General features: G+C 51.3%; 1 protein-coding gene across 8 annotated transcripts in view; it reads left to right on the top strand.

Annotated features, from left to right (window-relative positions):
- HNRNPUL1 (heterogeneous nuclear ribonucleoprotein U like 1) overlaps nucleotides 1–16,460 on the top strand; it is a 35,865-nt gene extending 19,405 nt beyond the window's left edge. For all 8 annotated transcript variants that reach the window (XM_067019700.1, XM_059045336.2, XM_059045334.2 and 5 more), the window contains 8 exons: nucleotides 1,100–1,366; nucleotides 2,471–2,593; nucleotides 2,691–2,819; nucleotides 10,531–10,699; nucleotides 11,326–11,607; nucleotides 12,736–13,025; nucleotides 14,440–14,634; nucleotides 15,226–16,460. In XM_067019700.1, coding sequence (XP_066875801.1) covers nucleotides 1,100–1,366; nucleotides 2,471–2,593; nucleotides 2,691–2,819; nucleotides 10,531–10,699; nucleotides 11,326–11,607; nucleotides 12,736–13,025; nucleotides 14,440–14,634; nucleotides 15,226–15,342 — 1,572 coding nt within the window. In that variant the 3' untranslated portion in view covers nucleotides 15,343–16,460. The remainder of the gene's footprint in view (nucleotides 1–1,099; nucleotides 1,367–2,470; nucleotides 2,594–2,690; nucleotides 2,820–10,530; nucleotides 10,700–11,325; nucleotides 11,608–12,735; nucleotides 13,026–14,439; nucleotides 14,635–15,225) is intronic.
- Nucleotides 16,461–18,974: the final 2,514 nt, after the last annotated feature.

Genomic DNA, 18,974 nt, shown 5'->3' with positions numbered 1-18,974 from the left:
TGTGGGATCTTCCCGGACCGGGGCATGAACCCTTGTCCCCTGCACCGGCAGGCGGACTCTCAACCATTGCACCACCAGGGAAGCCCTGTGCCGCGTCTTAGTTGTGGCACATGGGAATCTTCGTTGCCGCATGAGGGCTCTTAGTTGTGGTATGCGGGATCTAGTTCCCTGACCAGGGATCAAACCCAGGCCCCCTGCATTGGGAGCTCAGAGTCTTAACCACTGGACCACCAGGGAAGTCCCTGGCCTCTCTTTTTTGATAAGGAAACTGAAGATGGAATAAATGGTAGAGCTGAAGCAGCCTGCCTTCCAAAACAGGATCTTAACCACTAAACTTCAACTGATCAGTAAGGACTCAACAAACTGTTGAATTAATGAATATGGTCTCTTCCTGGCTCTCCAGCTGTACCTGAAATTACTACCCAACCCCCAACCCCCAATCCTTTATGCTTCAGCCAGTCTGACCCTATGTTCTCTCACTGCCAGATTTGTATACAAACAACACTTCTCTTTAGGACTCTCTCCTCTCACCCCAGACTTGGTTCATTCCCATTTATTGTTCAGGATTTGACTTCCTCCTCAGAGAATCTTGCTCCTGTGTAGGTGCTCTTACTGAATTAGGATGGTGTCCTTGTCTAATTCCCCACTAGGCTCTGAGCTGTGTCAGGCCCAGATCACTGTAGACATAAGCATCAAGAAGAGCATATAAATGAATGCACGTGTAGAGCTGGGCCTGACTTAAAAAGGCCCTGCTGTGGCTTTCTTTCCATCTGTTACCTTGCTGGGGATGAGAATGGACAGGACCGCTTTTGCCTTCCTCTCCATCTCAGGCTAGGCACAAGACTCAAATACTTGGAGCTTCCTGAAATTACACACTTCACATCCACCAGCTTTTGGGGTCTTGGGCAAGGAGGGCTTTGGGCTGCGTGTTGTCTGAGCTGTTCCCTGGTGCTTCCCGATGCATCTGTACATTGGGGAGGGACGCACTTGAATCTGGGACGCCAGCTCTCTTTCCATTCCCTGCGTCTGCTCTGACTTGTGCCTCCCAGTGCCTTAAGCAGAACATTGGCAGTTATCTTTCTCTGGCTTTTCTTCCTAGGACTTTGAATGTGGAAATGACGTGGAACTTTCCTTCACCAAAAATGGGAAGTGGATGGGCATTGCCTTCCGAATCCAGAAGGAAGCCTTAGGGGGTCAGGCCCTCTACCCTCATGTCCTGGTGAAGAATTGTGCAGTGGAGTTCAACTTCGGGCAGAGGGCAGAGCCCTACTGTTCTGTCCTGCCAGGCTTCACCTTCATCCAGCACCTTCCCCTGAGTGAGCGAATCCGGGGCACTGTCGGACCAAAGAGCAAGGCAGAGTGCGAGGTGAGTGGGCCTGAATTGGTGGCCGCCTCTCCAGAGCCACATTGCTGCCAAGACAGAGGGGAGACGTTCGGTAGCTGAGTGTGGTGAAAGCTGCTGTGAGAGTGAGGTGAGGGCTGTGAGTGTGTGGCTTAGTCCAAAGAGGGAGGGGCCAAGGTAAGGCACCTAAATGTCAGAAAGATTCCAAAAGGAAGTTGCCACACTGCTCCTTGGGTGTGGTCAGAATCTTGGAAAAGGAGGCTTTCCTCCCAGCAGAAGAGGGTGTGGAGGCACTTCCTGGTGAGCGAGTTCTTGGAGGAGGTTGTGCAGCTCCACACTCCCATCCAGGACTCTCTGAGAACAAAAATGGCAACTGGACTTAGAGCTGATTTGGTTGCAGAAGCTGTACTGGTGGTCTTTGTCCTCTAATAATGTTTCTTTCTGATATATAAGTGATTTTGTGTTTGTTCTAGAAAATGAAGAAACATGAAGAAAATTAAAGTTTCCTTTAATTCCATCATCCACAAATAAGTTTCCTTTGAAAGTTTCGTAGCTTATCCTATGCCTTTTGCTGTGCTAGGTGCCATTTATACACACACACTTACAGTTGAGATCTTATGGTATAAGCATTTTGATATCCTGCCCTTTCACCTAATGTTATTTTGTGAGCTTTGTCCCACCACATGAACACCTTTTGAAACTCTGTTATTAGCCTCACTATTTTCCTCTTTGTGGGCATTTTGGTTACATCCAGTGTTTGCCAGATTGTAAACGTGCTGATTAGAAATGCTGCTCGTCCTTACGCATACAGTCTCTCCCCATCTGAGACTCCAGGAAGGTTGTGCCTCTCCCGTGGGCCTTTCCCTTTCAGAGGCCCCTGAATCCTGCCTAAACAAAACTGTAAATACTCATAAGAGCAGGCCCTCTGCTGAGAGTCTGACAAGCCTCATCTCTTTGAATCCCAACAAGAGTACTACGAGGTAGACGCTGTTATTGCTTCCATTTCCCAGAGGTGGCCGTGAGGTTTAGAGTCACCCTCACAGTCACCATCAAGTCCAGGTGATGCCAGGCTGCCATGCCACACACTGTTCCTGGTTCACAGTGTCCCTCCTGGGCCTGTTCTTATAGATTCTGATGATGGTGGGCCTGCCTGCCGCCGGTAAGACCACATGGGCCATCAAACATGCAGCCTCCAACCCCTCCAAGAAGTACAACATCCTGGGTACCAATGCCATCATGGATAAGATGCGGGTAAGGATAGCCCCTGGTCTCTCCTCTTCCACCTCCCACTCCCTGAATACTACTCAGCAAACAGGACCACCCACCCCTCACCAACCCCTGCCCACAGGTGATGGGCCTACGCCGTCAGAGGAACTACGCCGGCCGCTGGGACGTCCTGATCCAGCAGGCCACCCAGTGCCTCAACCGCCTCATCCAGATTGCTGCCCGAAAGAAACGCAACTATATCCTAGATCAGGTACTTACTGGTGACTGTCATGCCCCAGGAGAGGGAAGGGGCCATTGGGTGCCTGGGAAATCCTCTCTGGTCCTTGTATTTTCTTTCCCCATAATGCTCTTGGACTGCAGTACTGGTTAGAGGTCCGCTATACATCATGGCACAGTCCCAGGCTCTTGACACAGCTTTCTGACTCTGGTCTGCAAGCAGGGGTCTGGAGCAGCAATCCAGGCCTAGCTCAGGCCCCAAGCAGCACAAAAGAACATTTTGTGAGAGCACATTTTGTGAAATGGAAAGGCATGGATTTCTGAGCCAGACAGACCTGGGCTTGAATCCCAGCCCTGCTGCCTCCTAGCTGCGTACCTATGGGCAGCTAACTTTATCCTCTGAGTCTCCTGGTCTGTAAAACACAGCTCAAAATGGTGCCCGCACACCTAACATGGGGACTGGCACGTAGTAGCTGGAGGTGATTGTTAACCTACAGAATAGGTGTGTCCCAGCTTCTCTTAGCATGTTTTTATGGCTGTCAGGTACCTGTGTGTCACGTATTTTTCACCTGCATTTCAATGAAGAGCAAGGTTCTTAACATTAGGCAATTTGGGAACTTTTGAAATTAAACACAGAATTTTGTATGAAGATGCAGATATGTTTGTTTGTTTGTTTGTTTTGTTTTTTGGCCTCACTGCATGGCATGTGGGATCTTAGTTCCCTGACCAGTGATCCCATGCCCCCTGCATTGGAAGCGTGGAGTTTTAACCACTGGACCGCCAGGGAAGTCCCAGATATGATCTTTTTTTAACTAAAAAGTTTTGAGTTGGAATAGGAAGATCGTCCATGGCTTTCGGCATTCTCAAAAGTATGAGTGACCCAAACATGGTTAAAGTTCCCTGTCTCAGAGTAATGAGTGCTTCATGTTTACCACCTGTGAGACCTCCTTGACATTTGTCCTGAAGGCTTTCTCAAGTAGCAGATTTTGTATTTGAGGTACAAACAAGCCTCTGTTCCCCCTCAGCCTTGTATTTGTGTTTTCTTAAAAACCTGTAAGTGTAAACTAAGTAGCACCCCCAGCCTGGCAGCCTTAACTGGAGTGCCTTCCGTATGTGTGGTCCTGGGTACTTGGTTACCGTGAGTTCAAAGGGCTTCTGATGAGGGTGAGAGCTGGCCTTAGTGGTTGACTGATCAGAAAGGTGGTTGGAGGGACTTCCCTGGCGGTCCAGTGGCTAGGACTCCACGCTCCCACTGCAGGGGGCCCAGGTTCGATCCTTGGTCAGGGAACTAGATCCCACAAGCCACATGGAGAGGCCAAAAATAAATAAGTAAATTAAATTAAAGCCAACTTCCAACCTTTTTTTTTTTTTTTTTTTTTTTTTAAAAAAAGGAAGAAGGAAACATGGTTGGAAACTCCAGGGGATCAAGGTGCTTTTGCATAGTAGTGAGCATCTTACACAAAACAATTAAGCAGGAGCTTCTGGGTTGGTGAACAAATGATTTGGGGAGGGTGGCACCTTCAGAAGAGCATGGAAGTTCTGTGCCCCTTCCCACATAGCTTGCTCTTTGTGTCTGTTCCATCTGGCTGTTCCTGCATTATATGCTTTTATAATATACTGGTAATCTAGTGTTCAGAGTTGAAAAATTGATGCCTCTATATCCAACCTTTGAAAGGAGTACACAGTAAGAACTTATTCTTAAGGACAAAAAAAATGGCTACTGGGTGGTGATAGTTCTTTATGACAGACAAATGAAATGATCTTGCCAAGCAGTTAGGTACTGAGAGGAGAAATCTGGTTTGCTGATGAAACAGTTATGCTCAGTTGGCCAAGGCTATGCAATACAATTGGCATTCTTCTGTGATGGTGGAGATGTGAGATGTACTCTGGGTTCTGCTTTTCTGGAAAGTAGACATGAAAAGGTGTACTACTTTTATCCAGTAACCAATGCCGCAACCATGGGATTGAGCCCTGAAGACTCACATTTGTGAAGAAGACAGGACATGATCCCATAATAGTAAATTTTGATAAAAAAATCACTAATTGGGCTGACATGTAGAATATATTTATGGGGGAAGGGGACGGTTGGGCACGGGGTAGTCCAAGAGCTGCTCAGGGTTGCTGCCCCAGCTCAGCCCCATCAATAACGCATACAGCCTGCCTTCTCCCCTGCTGAAGACTTTGTTTGTTTGTTAACCTTAGGCTCATTTTGCCCCATTTTTCTTGTCACGGCATTTTGGAGTTGTAGCCCAGCTTGGCCTCAGTGGGATTCTGTCCTGAAAGATAGAGCAGTGGTGTTTTAATACCTTGAGAACTCCTTTTTGGGATACCCCAGCAAGTATTCCCTGCCTGTCTTTTTCTCAGTTTACTAGTTAAATCAGCTGTGAAACCCATTTCAAATATGTGGCCCGTGGAGAAAGTTTATAATCCTAGGGGTTATCATTGTCTTAACATCTCCCTCTAGCATTTTAAAGTGGGCTTTCTCTAGAGGTCAGGGACCCAGCCCCTCAGCCAGGCACAGAACAGTTGAGCACGGTGAAGACTTGCCATTGGCCCTCTCAGCTTATGCTGCCTTGTTCAGGGACAGGGTCCAGGGCTGTTCCAGGTGCACCTGTGGTCTTCAGGGCTGCTGGCCTCCTGGTGGAGGAACATGCAGGTTAGGCCAAGTGTTCTAGGCGAGCAGCGAGGCCAGAGAACCTGAACTCTGAAGGTGGGGGAGCAGGGTCCTCTGGTTGGCCACAGATTGGAGGGTTGACTTGGGGCCCGAAACTAGAGATGACTGAGGCCTGGGAAGAGGTCTGAAGCCAGTGGTTCGACCTGTTTTGGCTTAAACCCCAAAAAGTGTGTTCCAGAAAACCCTGGGTGGGTGAGCATGTGTGTAGGAGATACAGAGCAGGCCCCAGGCCAGACCCTGGCATTTCCTACCCCACCAGCCTTGGCAGTGAGGGGTAAGTTGATGTTTAGCTGTCTCCTGAGTTAGATGGGATTCCCAGAGCAGAAACTGGTACTACAGGCAAAGTCCCTGTGGTCCCTGGATCTCAGCCCAGCACCATCTTTTTTCTGCTCTGGTTTTTCCTGAGTGGTCAGACCTCCTCACATTTGGCTCTTCTGGGTCTCCTGTTAGTTTGACCTCAGCAGTGCCCCTCCTTGAGAGGGGGGGAGAACGTAGCTACAGAAGCCAAGCTAGGCCAAGTGAACCGTGTAGTTGGGGCTTTTACCTACATTCCATGGTGACCTGAGTACCCTCTTCAGATCCTGTGGGTGTTAGAGCAGTGGGACAGCCGAGGAGAAAAAGAAAAGAAAGAAGAGGTAGGCCACATTGCTTTAGGTGGCTCTGTCGCCAGTGGAAATCCTCTGGAATGAAACGCTGCCTGGCCTGTCCCTTGCCTACCAAGGTGCAGAGTAGGAGCTGGCCTCTGTGAGGCAGCAAACTTGCCTTCCTGGAGGCTTCTGAGAAGGCCCCTGCAGGGGCATATGTGAGGGCCCAAACCACCCCTAGGGTTGCGGTCTGCAGGCTAGGAGTTCTCTTAGGATTCTAACAGCCCAGAGTTAGGCCAGGCAGTGATCAGAGGCAGGGCTGGATATGACAAATCACTGACCTTGTCTCAGCCCTCAGAACAAATGGTTGTAGTCCTGCTTTGCATCCCTGTTGGCAAGAGCCACGCCTTTGCCTGAAACAGAAACCCAGGGCTACAGTGGAACCCAAAGTAAACTGCCTCTTGTTGGCAGGCGCTGGAGAAGAGGATGTTTCTTTCCTCTCTCCTCCCCCCGCCCAGAGCCTCAGCCCATTCCACTGTTGACACTGTGGCCAAGTCTCTTCCCTCACAAGTGGTTCGTTCTACTGGGTTCACCTCACGTTGAGCATAGAGTGAACTCTCGCGTCACCAGCTTTAAGTTTGCTCCCCTGGGATCCAACCCTGTTTCTCCTGCTGCCAGCCTGACCTTGTTTAGTTGTGGGTGGGGGATAAGAGTTGACAGGGGACAGAGGGGCTTTTAGAGACTTCAGGCTGTGAGCGGCCTGCTGTGTTTCTCCCTACTCCCCCAGACTGTCACACACCAAAACTACCCCCGCAGCTGCTCTGAGAAACCCAGCCCCTGTCCTTTGGCCCACATCACAGGGGAATGGAAGTAGCCCGGGGCCGGGGAACACAAGCGGCCCCAGACCTCCTCGGAGTCAGCATCTTCAAGCAGGGTGGGACTGGGAGAAGCCGGAGCTAGGCAGAGGGAGCCTGCACAGCGGGAGAAGCTGACTTGCTGTCGTGTTGATCTCTTAGCAGCAGCCCCCAGCGACCACAGCAGTGCTGGGCCAGCCCAGGGGCTCCGACCCCACTGTGTTTGCTGTGGCAACAGCACCGACAGCTAACCCCCTTTCCTCCAGGGAAGCCAAGCATTTGCATTTCTGCTGGCTGGCCTACGTGCTCTTCTTTCCTTCCTCAAGCTGGGGAGGGAGGGGAGGGAGGCACGGTCTTGAAAATTGTCACCAAGAGGGTTCTCAGCACCTCAGTTCCAAAATGTCTGAGGAGCCGTTCCTCAGAGTCCAGCCACTTCCCAGGACAGAGGCCAGCTGTTTATGAGTCCTGTCTGCTCTGCCCCCATTCCTCCCATTGTGAAGCTGCAGGGACTAGCCCTCTTGGCAGTGATGCTTCTCTTTGTCCCCTCATCGGGACATTGACAGGGTAGGTCTCATCCATAGAAAACCACCAAGAGGTGTTTATCCATGTCCTTGGGGTTCAAAGGAATCAAAATAGGATCGCTTTTTATGGGCAAGCAAACAGTGGAATGGATTGTCCACAGAGTGAGTGGCTGGGGCCACAGTCACCCCTGGCACCCGCCTACTCTGGGTTTTGTGCCAGGAGAAAACCTCAGTATTTAGCTAGAGGAAAGCAAATTCTATCTTCCTGTGACCAGATGCCACCTGATTTGCTTTTAGGAATGGAGTCTAGGAAGAGCAGTGAGGAGAAGGACTTGACTTTTCCTTTGTAACCTGTGTGCTTTTTAACCGTTTGTGGGTCAAGGCCTCTCCTTGGGCCAGTGCTCAAGGCACAGATTATAACACGTGTATGCCCACCATACACACCCACTTTGTGGGCCCCCACCCCCAGTTAATGTTGAGACATTTTCCTTGGGGAACAGGGAAGACCATCTTTGCCTGCTGTGTGTGTCAGGGCCACAGGGTTGGGTTGGTTTAGAACACAGCTGTACCCACAGCCCACATCTCCCAACAGGTGTGCACTGGCGTCCCTGGCCTCTGGCTGACCCATAACCCAGCTTCCTGATCCTTGTGTTTTGGAATAGGCTCTCTTGTGCCTCATCTTTTCCTCAAACTTAACTTTCCTTGGTCTTTTCCATTGGGAAGCCTCTCCTAGGACAGTGTCAGTCCTGTTGGTCATAATTGCAGACTTCTTTCCCTGCCATTTTCACATCTATAAATCCTCACCAGAGCCAGGAGGAGGGTGATAGGATCTCTGTCTTTCAGATGTAGAAATATGAGACTCAGACTAATTAGGTGACTTGTCTACAGCCTCACAAATAGTAGAGGGCACAGCTGCGATTTCAACCTCGAGCCTGTTCCCCAGAGCCTGTGTTCTTTCCACCCTGTCTCACCGTCCCTGCCTTTCTGATGGGAAGTCACTATAGCTTGACGTTCCCTTGGTCTGAGTTGCTTCAACTCAACCTTACAGTAAGAAGATCCAGTGCACCCCACCCAGTGACAGCCACATCATATCAACCGTGACCTCCATTTGTTGAGTGTTGGCTGTGAGCCAGACCCTGGGCTAACCAAGGGCTTTTACTCACATGAGCTCCTTCAGTCTTAATAGTGACCATATGATCTTCCTATTGTTTTCCCCTTTCAGGGCTTGAGACTTAGCAGGTATGCAGACTGAGGCTCTGAGTGGAAGTCGCTCACTCGGCCACACAGTGTGACTTGACCAAGTCACCTTAGAGCCAGGGTGTGCTGAGCCATCCCCTCTGCGCTACCTGCCTCTGTCAAGGCAGCTTCCACCCTGGAGGCCACAATGTAGCCCCCACTCCAGGAGTTCCTCACACTGGGTCACTTGCTTTGTGGTCCTTTTCCCGCTCAGTCCTCACCAGGCCCAGGAGGGAGGCTTTTTTCCCTCCATTTTAACAGATGAAGCAACTACAAGGACTGGCCACGGTGAGTGAGTGGCCACACTAGGACTTGATGCTGGGCTTTTTCCACTCCACCAGGCTGCATCTTCAAAATACAACATTTTTTTGTCTGCTTGTGCATGCCCCTTTACAGATCTCTTTCCCTCTGTGGCTTCTCCCTTGAGGACCTTTCAGAGCTACTAAAAGTTGTTTAAATGCAACATTACTTATTACTCCAATTCTGTTGAGTGTCTGAATGGGAAAAGATACCCATACAGGTGCCTGGGTCCCACCTCCAGAGACTGGGGTTGGGGAATACTCTGGTGGGGTTTGAGCCACTCTTTTTCAGTAGTGTCCGAGTGATTCAGGTACACAGGCTGAGTCCGTGAAGCACTGGGGTTTGATAGATCTGGGCGCCAGTCCCAAAGGGCCCAGCATGTGGGAGGTATTCAATGAACGGAGTCTGTCTTTACTATGGCTCTCCATCAGATATGTCGTAGAGCACCGCTCTATGCCAGCACCAGCCCAGGAAGCACCTAACCATCACCTAGAAGAAGGGAAAAAAAAGTAGCAAAACTGCACTTGCTAAAAGCACAAGTTATTGCCTTGTCAAGCTCCCTGGTTAGAAGCTTGTGGGTGAGTCTGGTGTTTCAGAGCAGGACTAAGGGAATAAAAGAACCACAGTGTTGATGAAAACGATCTATACAACTGTCAAAGGGGCTGGTTAATTATGGCATCCATTCTATAAATATTATTAAAGGAGAATACCACGGAATTCCCTGGAGGTCCAGTGGTTAAGACTCTGCACTTTCACTGCCTAGGGCACAGGTTCAATCCCTGGTCGGAACTAAGATCCCGCAAGCTGCGGAAAGGAAAAAGGAAAAACAGGAGAACACCAGCACAGAAAAATGACAGAGAAACATTAAGTGAAAAAAAGGCTTCAGAAGGGTGTGTGTTGTTTGATTCCATTAGTGTTAAAAATCACATAGATATTTCTAGAAATACATAAGAAATTCAATACAGGTCATCTCTGGGAAGTAGGAATGGCAGTGGGTGGATGAAAGAATTCTTACTCTAAACTTTACAGCTTTTACTCTGAATTTTTTTACTGTGAGCATTTACTTTTAGAATGGGGGCCGAGGGGGCCGTAATGCCCAATACCACGAATAAATTGGATTAAAAAAGCAAAGCCCAGGGCTTCCCTGGTGGCACAGTGGTTGAGAATCCGCCTGCTGATGCAGGGGACGCGGGTTCGTGCCCCGGTCCGGGTAGATCCCACGTGCCGCGGAGCGGCTGGGCCCGTGAGCCATGGCCGCTGAGCCTGAGCGTCCGGAGCCTGTGCTCCGCAACGGGAGGGGCCGCAACAGTGAGAGGCCCGCGTACTGCAAAAAAAAAAAAAAAAGCAAAGCCCAAACTTTAGGAATCCCTTGTTGTCAGCAGCCACTTTCCCAAGTCAGTTCATTTTCTGAGGGTTAGTTTCAAGAATCTTAAAAGTGAAGAGGAGCAGTTTCCTGAGTTTCTGTGCTTAGGAGAACTAGTATCCCTTTCTCAGTCCCTGGCCTACATAATACCCCACAGAGGAAAAAACCAACTTGTAATGACCATCTCTTGCCTCTTCTGTTACCTACCCCTAGACAAATGTTTATGGGTCAGCCCAGAGACGAAAAATGAGACCATTTGAAGGCTTCCAGCGCAAAGCTATTGTAATTTGCCCCACTGATGAGGACCTAAAAGACCGAACAATAAAGCGAACCGATGAAGAGGGGAAGGATGTCCCAGATCACGCGGTCTTAGAAATGAAAGGTAGGAGATGAGCAGTTCCCAGAGGGACATCGCAGCAGGGTCCTTCAGAGAAAAAGGGCCTCGCACAGTTTTTCCCTTCCCAGCTCCTTGATTATTCTTTTTTTTATCTTGTTCTTTCTTTCTGTGCTTTTGCTTTGTCCCTTCCCTGTCTAGTACAGCTGTGAATGGAAAAGGCTGCCTGTATCCCTCCTGGGGCAGGGTTTTCAGACTAGATGAGGGTGGGGCAGGATGAGGGAGAGGATGTGTGGGAACAGGTGCCGAGAGACGTGCACGGTTGGTCGTCTGCCTCTGGCACCCACTGGGTGGGCTGGCTGAGCAAGCCTCAGTTTGCTTCTGTGTAAAAATAAGGAAGATGATTCCACCTGCCAGGCTCACTTCCTGGGTTATAAAACACTGGTTTGGTGGGGCTTAGCCACCTCTTGAGGAAGGGGAGGAGAGGGTCTTTACTAGCCCCTTCTGTTGTTAGGGAGGCCGAGCTTGGGACCCTGTCTCTCCTCTGTCGCTCATACTGCAGTCCCCTCCTCCTCCCTTCTGGCAGGCCAGTGTCCTGGGGGTGAAGGAGACCAGACCTCAGAAGGTGCTGACCGCCTCTTCTTGTTTCCTCTGGGGCCCTCCCTTCCTCCTAGCCAACTTCACTTTGCCAGATGTTGGGGACTTCCTGGACGAGGTGCTGTTCATTGAGCTGCAGCGAGAGGAAGCAGACAAGCTGGTGAGGCAATACAATGAGGAAGGCCGCAAGGCTGGACCGCCCCCCGAAAAGCGCTTTGACACCCGAGGCGGTGGCGGCTTCCGGGGCCGTGGGGGTGGCGGCGGTTTCCAGCGCTATGACAACCGAGGTCCCCCCGGGGGCAACCGAGGAGGCTTCCAGAATCGGGGAGGAGGCAGCGGAGGAGGCAGCTACCGAGGAGGTGAGGCATCTCACATTGAGCTGTCCCTGCTTTTGGTTCCTGGTTCAGGATTGCGTTTTGTGACTGCTTCCTCAGTCAGTAGATGACGTTTCCCTGTCACCCGCTGTGGGCTGAACTCTGGTAGAGAACTAAGATAAATCGGAGTCTGGGCCCTCAGGGAAACCCTCCCACTGTCATGCTCCCCCTGGACGTTGCTCCTGAAGCCCTTGACCATTTGTATGTCGCATTGCTATTATTTTTATGAATCTTTTCCACCCTTCATCTGACCATGAGCTTGAGAAGCGGGGCCAGACCGAGTTTACTGCCAGTCCTGGGTCCCACCTCAGGACCTGGCACAGGGCAAAAATATTAGGGCTGGTTTTGCTTCTAAAACACATGGAGAAACAGGCTTGGAGTGGTTAATTTGCCCAAGATTCACCCAGCTGAATCCATAGTTGGGATCAAGTGATGATGGATCCACAGCCCAGGTTCTTACTAAGTTATGCTATCTCTGAAGTGTATGATGAGGATTTAATAAGCATGCCCTACTCTGTTCCAGTCTTGTGCTGGGTGGTTTTGGGGACACATCCTTGACCCAGACGCTATATCACCCTGTAGTGACAGTCCAGAAGGATTCTGGGCTGAATGGCACGTCCCGGGGGTACTTTGAGCTCCAGTGAAATCTGATCCGGCCTGCAGGGGAGCAGGGCTCAGGAAAGGCCTCCTGAAGTGCTGGTGTCTAAGCTGACGTCCAGAAGCCAGTAGGAATTGGCTGGGGGAAGGGTTCTGGGCTCCCGAAAACTGCACAAAGGCTCAGAAGAGGCCAGCCCATTTGGCCAAGTCTGAAAAGGACTGTCCCCAGGGCTTAGATGTTGAGGACACAGTAGAAACCCTGGTCCCAGGCTCACAGTCCAACGGTCAAGACAAACCTGTCAGCAGGCCGTAACAACTGAGTGTTACCAGGGTGGCATGGGGGAGTGCTCCCAGGGTTCTGGGGAAGGCCAGAGGGGGTGCTTTACTTGTTCACTGGGACTGGGCTCCTGCTCTGTGACTGGTCACACTGGAGCTATGGCAGTCCCCAAGACAGCTCAGCTCCTGAGCGTCCCAAATGGAGAACAGCAGGGCCTCTCACCTGGTTCTCCGATGCAGGTTTCAACCGCAGTGGAGGTGGTAGCTACAACCAGAACCGCTGGGGTAACAACAGCCGGGATAACAACAACTCCAACACCCGAGGCAGCTACAACCGGGCTCCCCAGCAACAGCCGCCACCACAGCAGCCACCGCCACCGCAGCCACCGCCGCAGCAGCCTCCACCGCCACCCAGCTACAGCCCTGCTCGGAACCCCCCAGGGGCCGGCAGCTACACTAAGAACAGCAACATCCCTGGCTCGAGCGCCAATACCAGCACCCCTACTGTCAGCAGCTACAGCCCTCCACAGGTGAGAGGATAAGCGTGTGTGTGTGAACAGGTGAGAGGAGGTGGGTCCAGGGAAATCAGTAGCATGTGCTCCAGCCACAGGTCTTCACTCTTACCTCCAGCCCCGCCCTTTCTCCCTTCCCTGCCAGTGCTTTTGGCTGAGACAGACGCTAGATATTCCCAGATGCCTTCCAGACCCAGAGTAAATCGGGGGACCTACCTGTTCTGTCATCCCTCTCAGGGCAGGCTGTATGTGTTGGTCCCACAAGCAAGTACATTTCTCTTGGCTGCGTTCTCTTGGCTGTGTCACTGGCCTCACTGAATCCCCAAGAAAGCACTCAATTGGAGTTACCCCTTCAACCTAGGCTTGAAGGAGCTGATCCTCTTGTCTTCAGGATGTAGGGACAGACTCTAAGGTTGGTGAGGACTTGACCTCTGCCCTGAGAGCTTCACTGCGGAGCAGCTCCAGGCCCAGTTTGAGTTCTCAGAGAGCCAGTGCTCAGCTCTGGCACGCACAGGCCCCTTAACCAGAGCAGTCCCCATTTACTGTGCACCTTCCACGCTCCAGGCCTGGAGGCAGCTGCCAGGAGACGGATGAATGGTTCTAGTCCTGGGCTAACCAGAATATTTCCTAGAACAGGAGTTGGGCAGGCACAAATTCAAACCCCAGCCACAGTGTTCAAACCCACAGTGTTCTGGTTTTGTGACCTTGGACAAACAGCTTCACCTCTCGGGATCTCGTTTTCCTCATAAAGGACTAGAGTTAGTAGTAGAACTCACTTCCAAGGTTTGTTCTGAGGGGAAGATGACATCATAGCTTTGCAGGTAAGGCTCTGGAACTAGGCGGACCTGGGGGCAAGTCACAGCTCTCCCACTTTTTACCTGTGTGGCTTGGGCCTAGTGATCTCACCTCCCTGAGCCTCACCTTCCTTCTCTGTAAAACGAAGCCAATGGAGCCTGCCTCAGAGAGTTGATGGGGGGATTAGAGGAGTTAAGGATCCAGCCTGGACATGGGAGGCACTTAGGAAATTGCCACTACTGTTTTTCTTAGCAGGTCTTCCTATAACAAATACCACCATTTATTGTGCCCAATGGATGGTGCACGTAAGCTTAGTGAATATGCAAGGCACTCCAAAGGGGGTGGTTCTGTTTTAATTCTCATTTTACAGAGAAGAAAAAAAACACTGGGATTTCAGGAGATGCTGTGTGCCTTGCTCCCCCAAGGGCCTCAGAGCTGGGATTAGAGTCCAGAATGTAGCTCTTGATCCTACCCTGTCCTGCCATGTCACAGAGCTGACCCACCTCCTTCTCAGCCCTGAAACAGCCTCTCCACCAGGGAAGTTCCTTTGTGGACGCACTGCCTACAAAGGCCCTTCCTCCATCCCAGCTGAGCTGGCTATTTCACAGAGACCTATTTTTTTCCCTCCACTTTCCAGCCGAGTTACAGCCAGCCACCTCCCTACAACCAGGGAGGTTACAGCCAGGGCTACACAGCTCCACCACCTCCACCTCCGCCACCACCTGCCTACAACTATGGGAGCTACGGCGGGTACAACCCAGCCCCTTACACCCCTCCGCCACCCCCCGCCGCACAGACCTACCCTCAGCCCAGCTATAACCAGTACCAACAGGTAAGTGCCACAAGCGGAGGGGGGAGAATGGGGAGACTTCTAGGGGCCCCACAGGGATGTGTATTCCCAGACCCATGTCCCTGCTTATCCCTAAAAAGATGGGCAGCCCTCTGGCCTTGAGCTGGTGTCCATCTAGTACAGTATAGCCATGCCGTTTGTTAAACACTTCTACACTGGCTGCTAAGTAACTGCCATCCTAGTTCCTCTCCCCAGTGCAGCAAGCAGAGGGCTTAGCAGGGGGCCTCAAACCCTGCTTCAGCACCATGGCCAGTGTCCATTCTGATTGGTTGATGCTAGGCCCCGTACCTGTTTTTGAGTATTTTGAACATGGTATCTAGCTATACCTGAAAGGGCACTAGGTTGGCAAGCCAGGAGACGTGGGCTTCAGTCTCTAACTGCGCACCCGTGTGACATCAGGTCATCATTCACTTATCCTCCCAAGGTACCTTGATTTCTCTGTCAGACCTATGTGTTGACTGTCATCACCGTAGCCATCTCCACCATGGGTGAGGGTAGGGTCAGGGGAGAAGCCAGATGTGGGGTCTGGATGAACGACAGACAACCTGGTGCTCTTGGTTTCTCTCTCTCCAGTATGCCCAGCAGTGGAACCAGTACTATCAGAACCAGGGCCAGTGGCCGCCGTACTACGGGAACTATGACTACGGGAGCTACTCCGGGAACACACAGGGGGGCACAAGCACACAGTAGCCAGTGTGTCCTGGAGGCCCCTGCCAGCTTCCTCCACCAGCGCCCACCTTGGCCCCCCTTGTCCACCACCGGGTCACGTGGTGCTGGGGGACGGGTCCTCCCAGGGCTGCCTCCCCTCCAAGGGGCTCTTCCCCCACACAGGGCCGGGCATTTTCCTCCGGATTCAAACAGGCAACAATGACCATTTATTTTGTTTGTCCCCCCACCCCCTCCTCTTCCTCTTCCTCCCTTCCTCCTTTTTGACTAAAGACCCCCCCCCCCCACTTGGTCGTACAGTGAGGCTGCAGGGCTGTGGGGAGGGCCCCTTCCTGTCCTCTGGTCCCAGCCCTGCTCCAGCCCCTCAGCTTCCCAGATTCTCATGCAGTTGGTTGTAAATTCTTCCAGGAGCTGTTTTACTGTCTACTTTTCAGGATTTAAAAAAAAATCAAAAAAATCAAAAACTTAAAAAACACACACAAGTTTAAAAAAGCAAAATGCAGAGGGAGGAAGAAGTGACAGATATTTTTTTGGTAATTATGCTTTTTTTTTTAATTTTTAGAATTTGTCCCTTTTTACTGTGGGTCGGCTGTTGATATTTCATCAGGATAACCATTTCTTTGCTGAGTTCAGGTGACTGAGGAAGAGCCACACCCTCAAAACAAAACACACACAAAACAAAACCGCAGAATCATCTTTAACCTAACTTTTTATACAATGTCTCAGTTTCCCATAACTTTGCACACAAGCTTCTGTGTTGAGTTGAATTGTACCTGCCTTTTGTATTTGGAGAGAGTGTGACTATTGAACTTGAAACATTTTATTCTGGGCGTCTTGGTAGTTTCTGGTGGGATTAATCGGGTGAGAGGGAAGAAGGGAGTTGGGGGGCTCCTTCCTTTCAGAACATGAAGTTTCTCCCACTGCCTCCTCTCCAAAGGTCTCCCAGGTGCCAGACCTAAAGGTTTTTCCTACAGTGATCCTCTGATTATTTTTACTTCCCCTTGACCCATATGTTTTAACACGACTTTAACAAACTGCACTTATTAAGAAATGTGTTTGCCCTGTTTTGTTTTGTTTTTGTTTTGTTTCAATAAATGACATGGCACCTCCTAGCAGGAAGGAAGCAAGGTTTCAACCCTGAAGTGTTACTGCAGTTGGCCTTTAATTGGGGTGGGGGCCTTTTCAAGGGGACATTATTTACTCACTCATTAAACACTTATTGTGGGATTTGTGTGCCTCTCCCCATTTTTGATGCTGGGGATGCCCCCTTAAACCTGGGGCCCTCAGTTTAAAATCTACTAGCTCATTTTTAACGTGCTTCTCTGGTCTCTGCCCCTTCCAGTTCACCCACAGTCCCAAATCCCTCCCGGAATTTGTGAGTAGAAAAGGATGGAACAAGTCCCTAGGCAGTGAGCAGGGTAGGGTGATGGTTGGAAACTAGGGCTGGACTGTTGGGGTCATCCCTTGGTGTGACTGCCCATCCACATTAGGCCTGGCCTCTGTGCTGGACTTAGGGTGGGTCTTGACCGTGCTCCTAGATCCAGGCTAGTGGGGATTCCAGGAGCTTCTTTATCTAGCCAGCAAGTGTTAGGTACTTGCTCTGTTCCTTACCCACACCCACTCTGGACAGCGCTGAGGACACAGCATGACCAAGGCAGTCCTGGACCCTGGCCTCATGGGGCTCTCAGTCCAGAGGTAACACGGACCTGTCATGGAATGGTGACAGCGCCAAGGTCAGCTGTGAGAGCTTGGGGTGGAGCGGGGTGGTGAGGTGAGGACTTCTTGGAGAAGGGAAATTTTTTAAAGAGAGGAATGAGCTGGGATAAAAGACTTTCTGATTGCATCCCCACAGCCTATCCTTCCCCAGCAACTTGAGTCATTTCTTCAATCCCCTTAGGCATGCTGTACTCCTGGCCCCTTGTGAGGGACAAGGCTGGGGCACGGGAGTGGCCAGTTCTGCTCCATCTCTTCCCTCACAGGAACTGTCTCAGGGCCTTGTGAAGGGAACACGGGCTGCAAAACAGGGAGGAGGGGGCTTCCCTGGTGGCGCAGTGGTTGAGAGTCCGCCTGCCGATGCAGGGGATACGGGTTCGTGCCCCGGTCCGGGAGGATCCCACGTGCCGCGGAGCGGCTGGGCCCGTGAGCCACGGCCGCTGAGCCTGCGTGTCTGGAGCCTGTGCTCCGCAACGGGAGAGGCCACAACACAATGAGAGGCCCGCGTACTGCAAAAAAAAACAAAAAAACAAAAAAAACAGGGAGGAGGAAGGTTGACTACTTTTGAGGTCAGGTGCGAGGCATCTGAACATGAGGTGGAGCCAAGGTTGATGGCTGGTTGGGCTAAAGGGAATCCTAGAGTGGCCTCTCCCTACTGAGGGAGGGCCTCCGGTCCTCTAGGCTGGGAAGTCCCCTTCCCGGCAGGCACATGTATTGGGCAACAGTGCCCTCTGCTGGCCTTTCCTGGCAATATGTCTAAGTGTAGTCAGTCCCCATCTATCCCAAGTGACAAATGAGCCACTTTCCTCCAGATCCCTTATCCTGGGAATGCAAACGGGACGTTATTCCTCTGCCTTTGGCCTTAATATCTGGGTTACTGCATCAGCCTCCTCACAGATCTCTCTAACCTCCAGTACCTTACCCTGATACCCCCCTGCTCGCTCCCCACAGGATAAAGCAGCTCAGGCTACTTAATATGGCTTACAGGCTCCACATGCCTGGCCCCTGGTGACCTCACTGGCATTACCTTTTACCACTCCCCTTTCAAACTTAAGACCACTAGTTTGTTCTAGGGGAATCACAAATCCCTTTTAGAATCTAAGTGCCATGAACTTCTGCCTTGGGAATACATGTGTATGTGGAATTTTGCATAAAGATTTGTGAGGTTTTCCGATCCTTGCAGCCCGATCATGACCTTCACGTTAGAACTTCTTTCCTATTACCTGGCCATACAGAAGCAACCAGAACTATTGATGCCTGCCTTCCTCTCCGGGGGGGTTGTCTTGCCCATCCTCCTGCATGAGACCCTTCTCTACCCCCCTCTTATCCTGATTCCTGATCATTTTTCCGGTCTCAGTTTGGGTGTCCTTTACTCTCAGAAAAGAACCTTCCCTGGGCCCTCCAGGCTGGGGTGGGCAGCTCTCTTAGCTGGACCTCTGGGTCCATCAACCCTGCCCACTCAGGGCACTGGTAACACTTGAATGTGAGTCCCTACCTGTCACCTAGGGCAAATCAGGACTGACTCCACACCTGAAGATTCTTCAGGTCCTGGGAACACAAAGTGGGAAGTTGAGTCTCTGATCTCACCACCTATCTCATGCTAAGCAGGGACTGCGTGTGATGACAGAAGCAAGCGACAAGGCTTAGTAAATATTCTTGAGGTAGTGAAGAAATGATAGACTGGGGTCTAAACCAGAGGCCAAGCCCTCAGAGGCCCTGGAGGGTGGTCATTCAAACCATTCATCCCGGGGCTTCCCTGGTGGCGCAGTGGTTGAGAATCTGCCTGCCAATGCAGGGGACACGGGTTCAAGCCCGGATCTAGGAAGATCCCACATGCCACAGAGCAACTAGGCCCGTGAGCCACAACTACTGAGCCTGCGCGTCTGGAGCCTGTGCTCCGCAACAAGAGAGGCCGCGATAGTGAGAGGCCCGCGCACCGCGAT

Source organism: Kogia breviceps, chromosome 18, assembly GCF_026419965.1.
Source record: "Kogia breviceps isolate mKogBre1 chromosome 18, mKogBre1 haplotype 1, whole genome shotgun sequence".
In the NCBI taxonomy this organism is placed as follows: Eukaryota; Metazoa; Chordata; class Mammalia; order Artiodactyla; family Physeteridae; genus Kogia; species Kogia breviceps.
The sequence above is the reverse complement of the archived record's forward strand: the minus strand, read 5'-3'. Positions and strand labels throughout refer to the sequence as shown.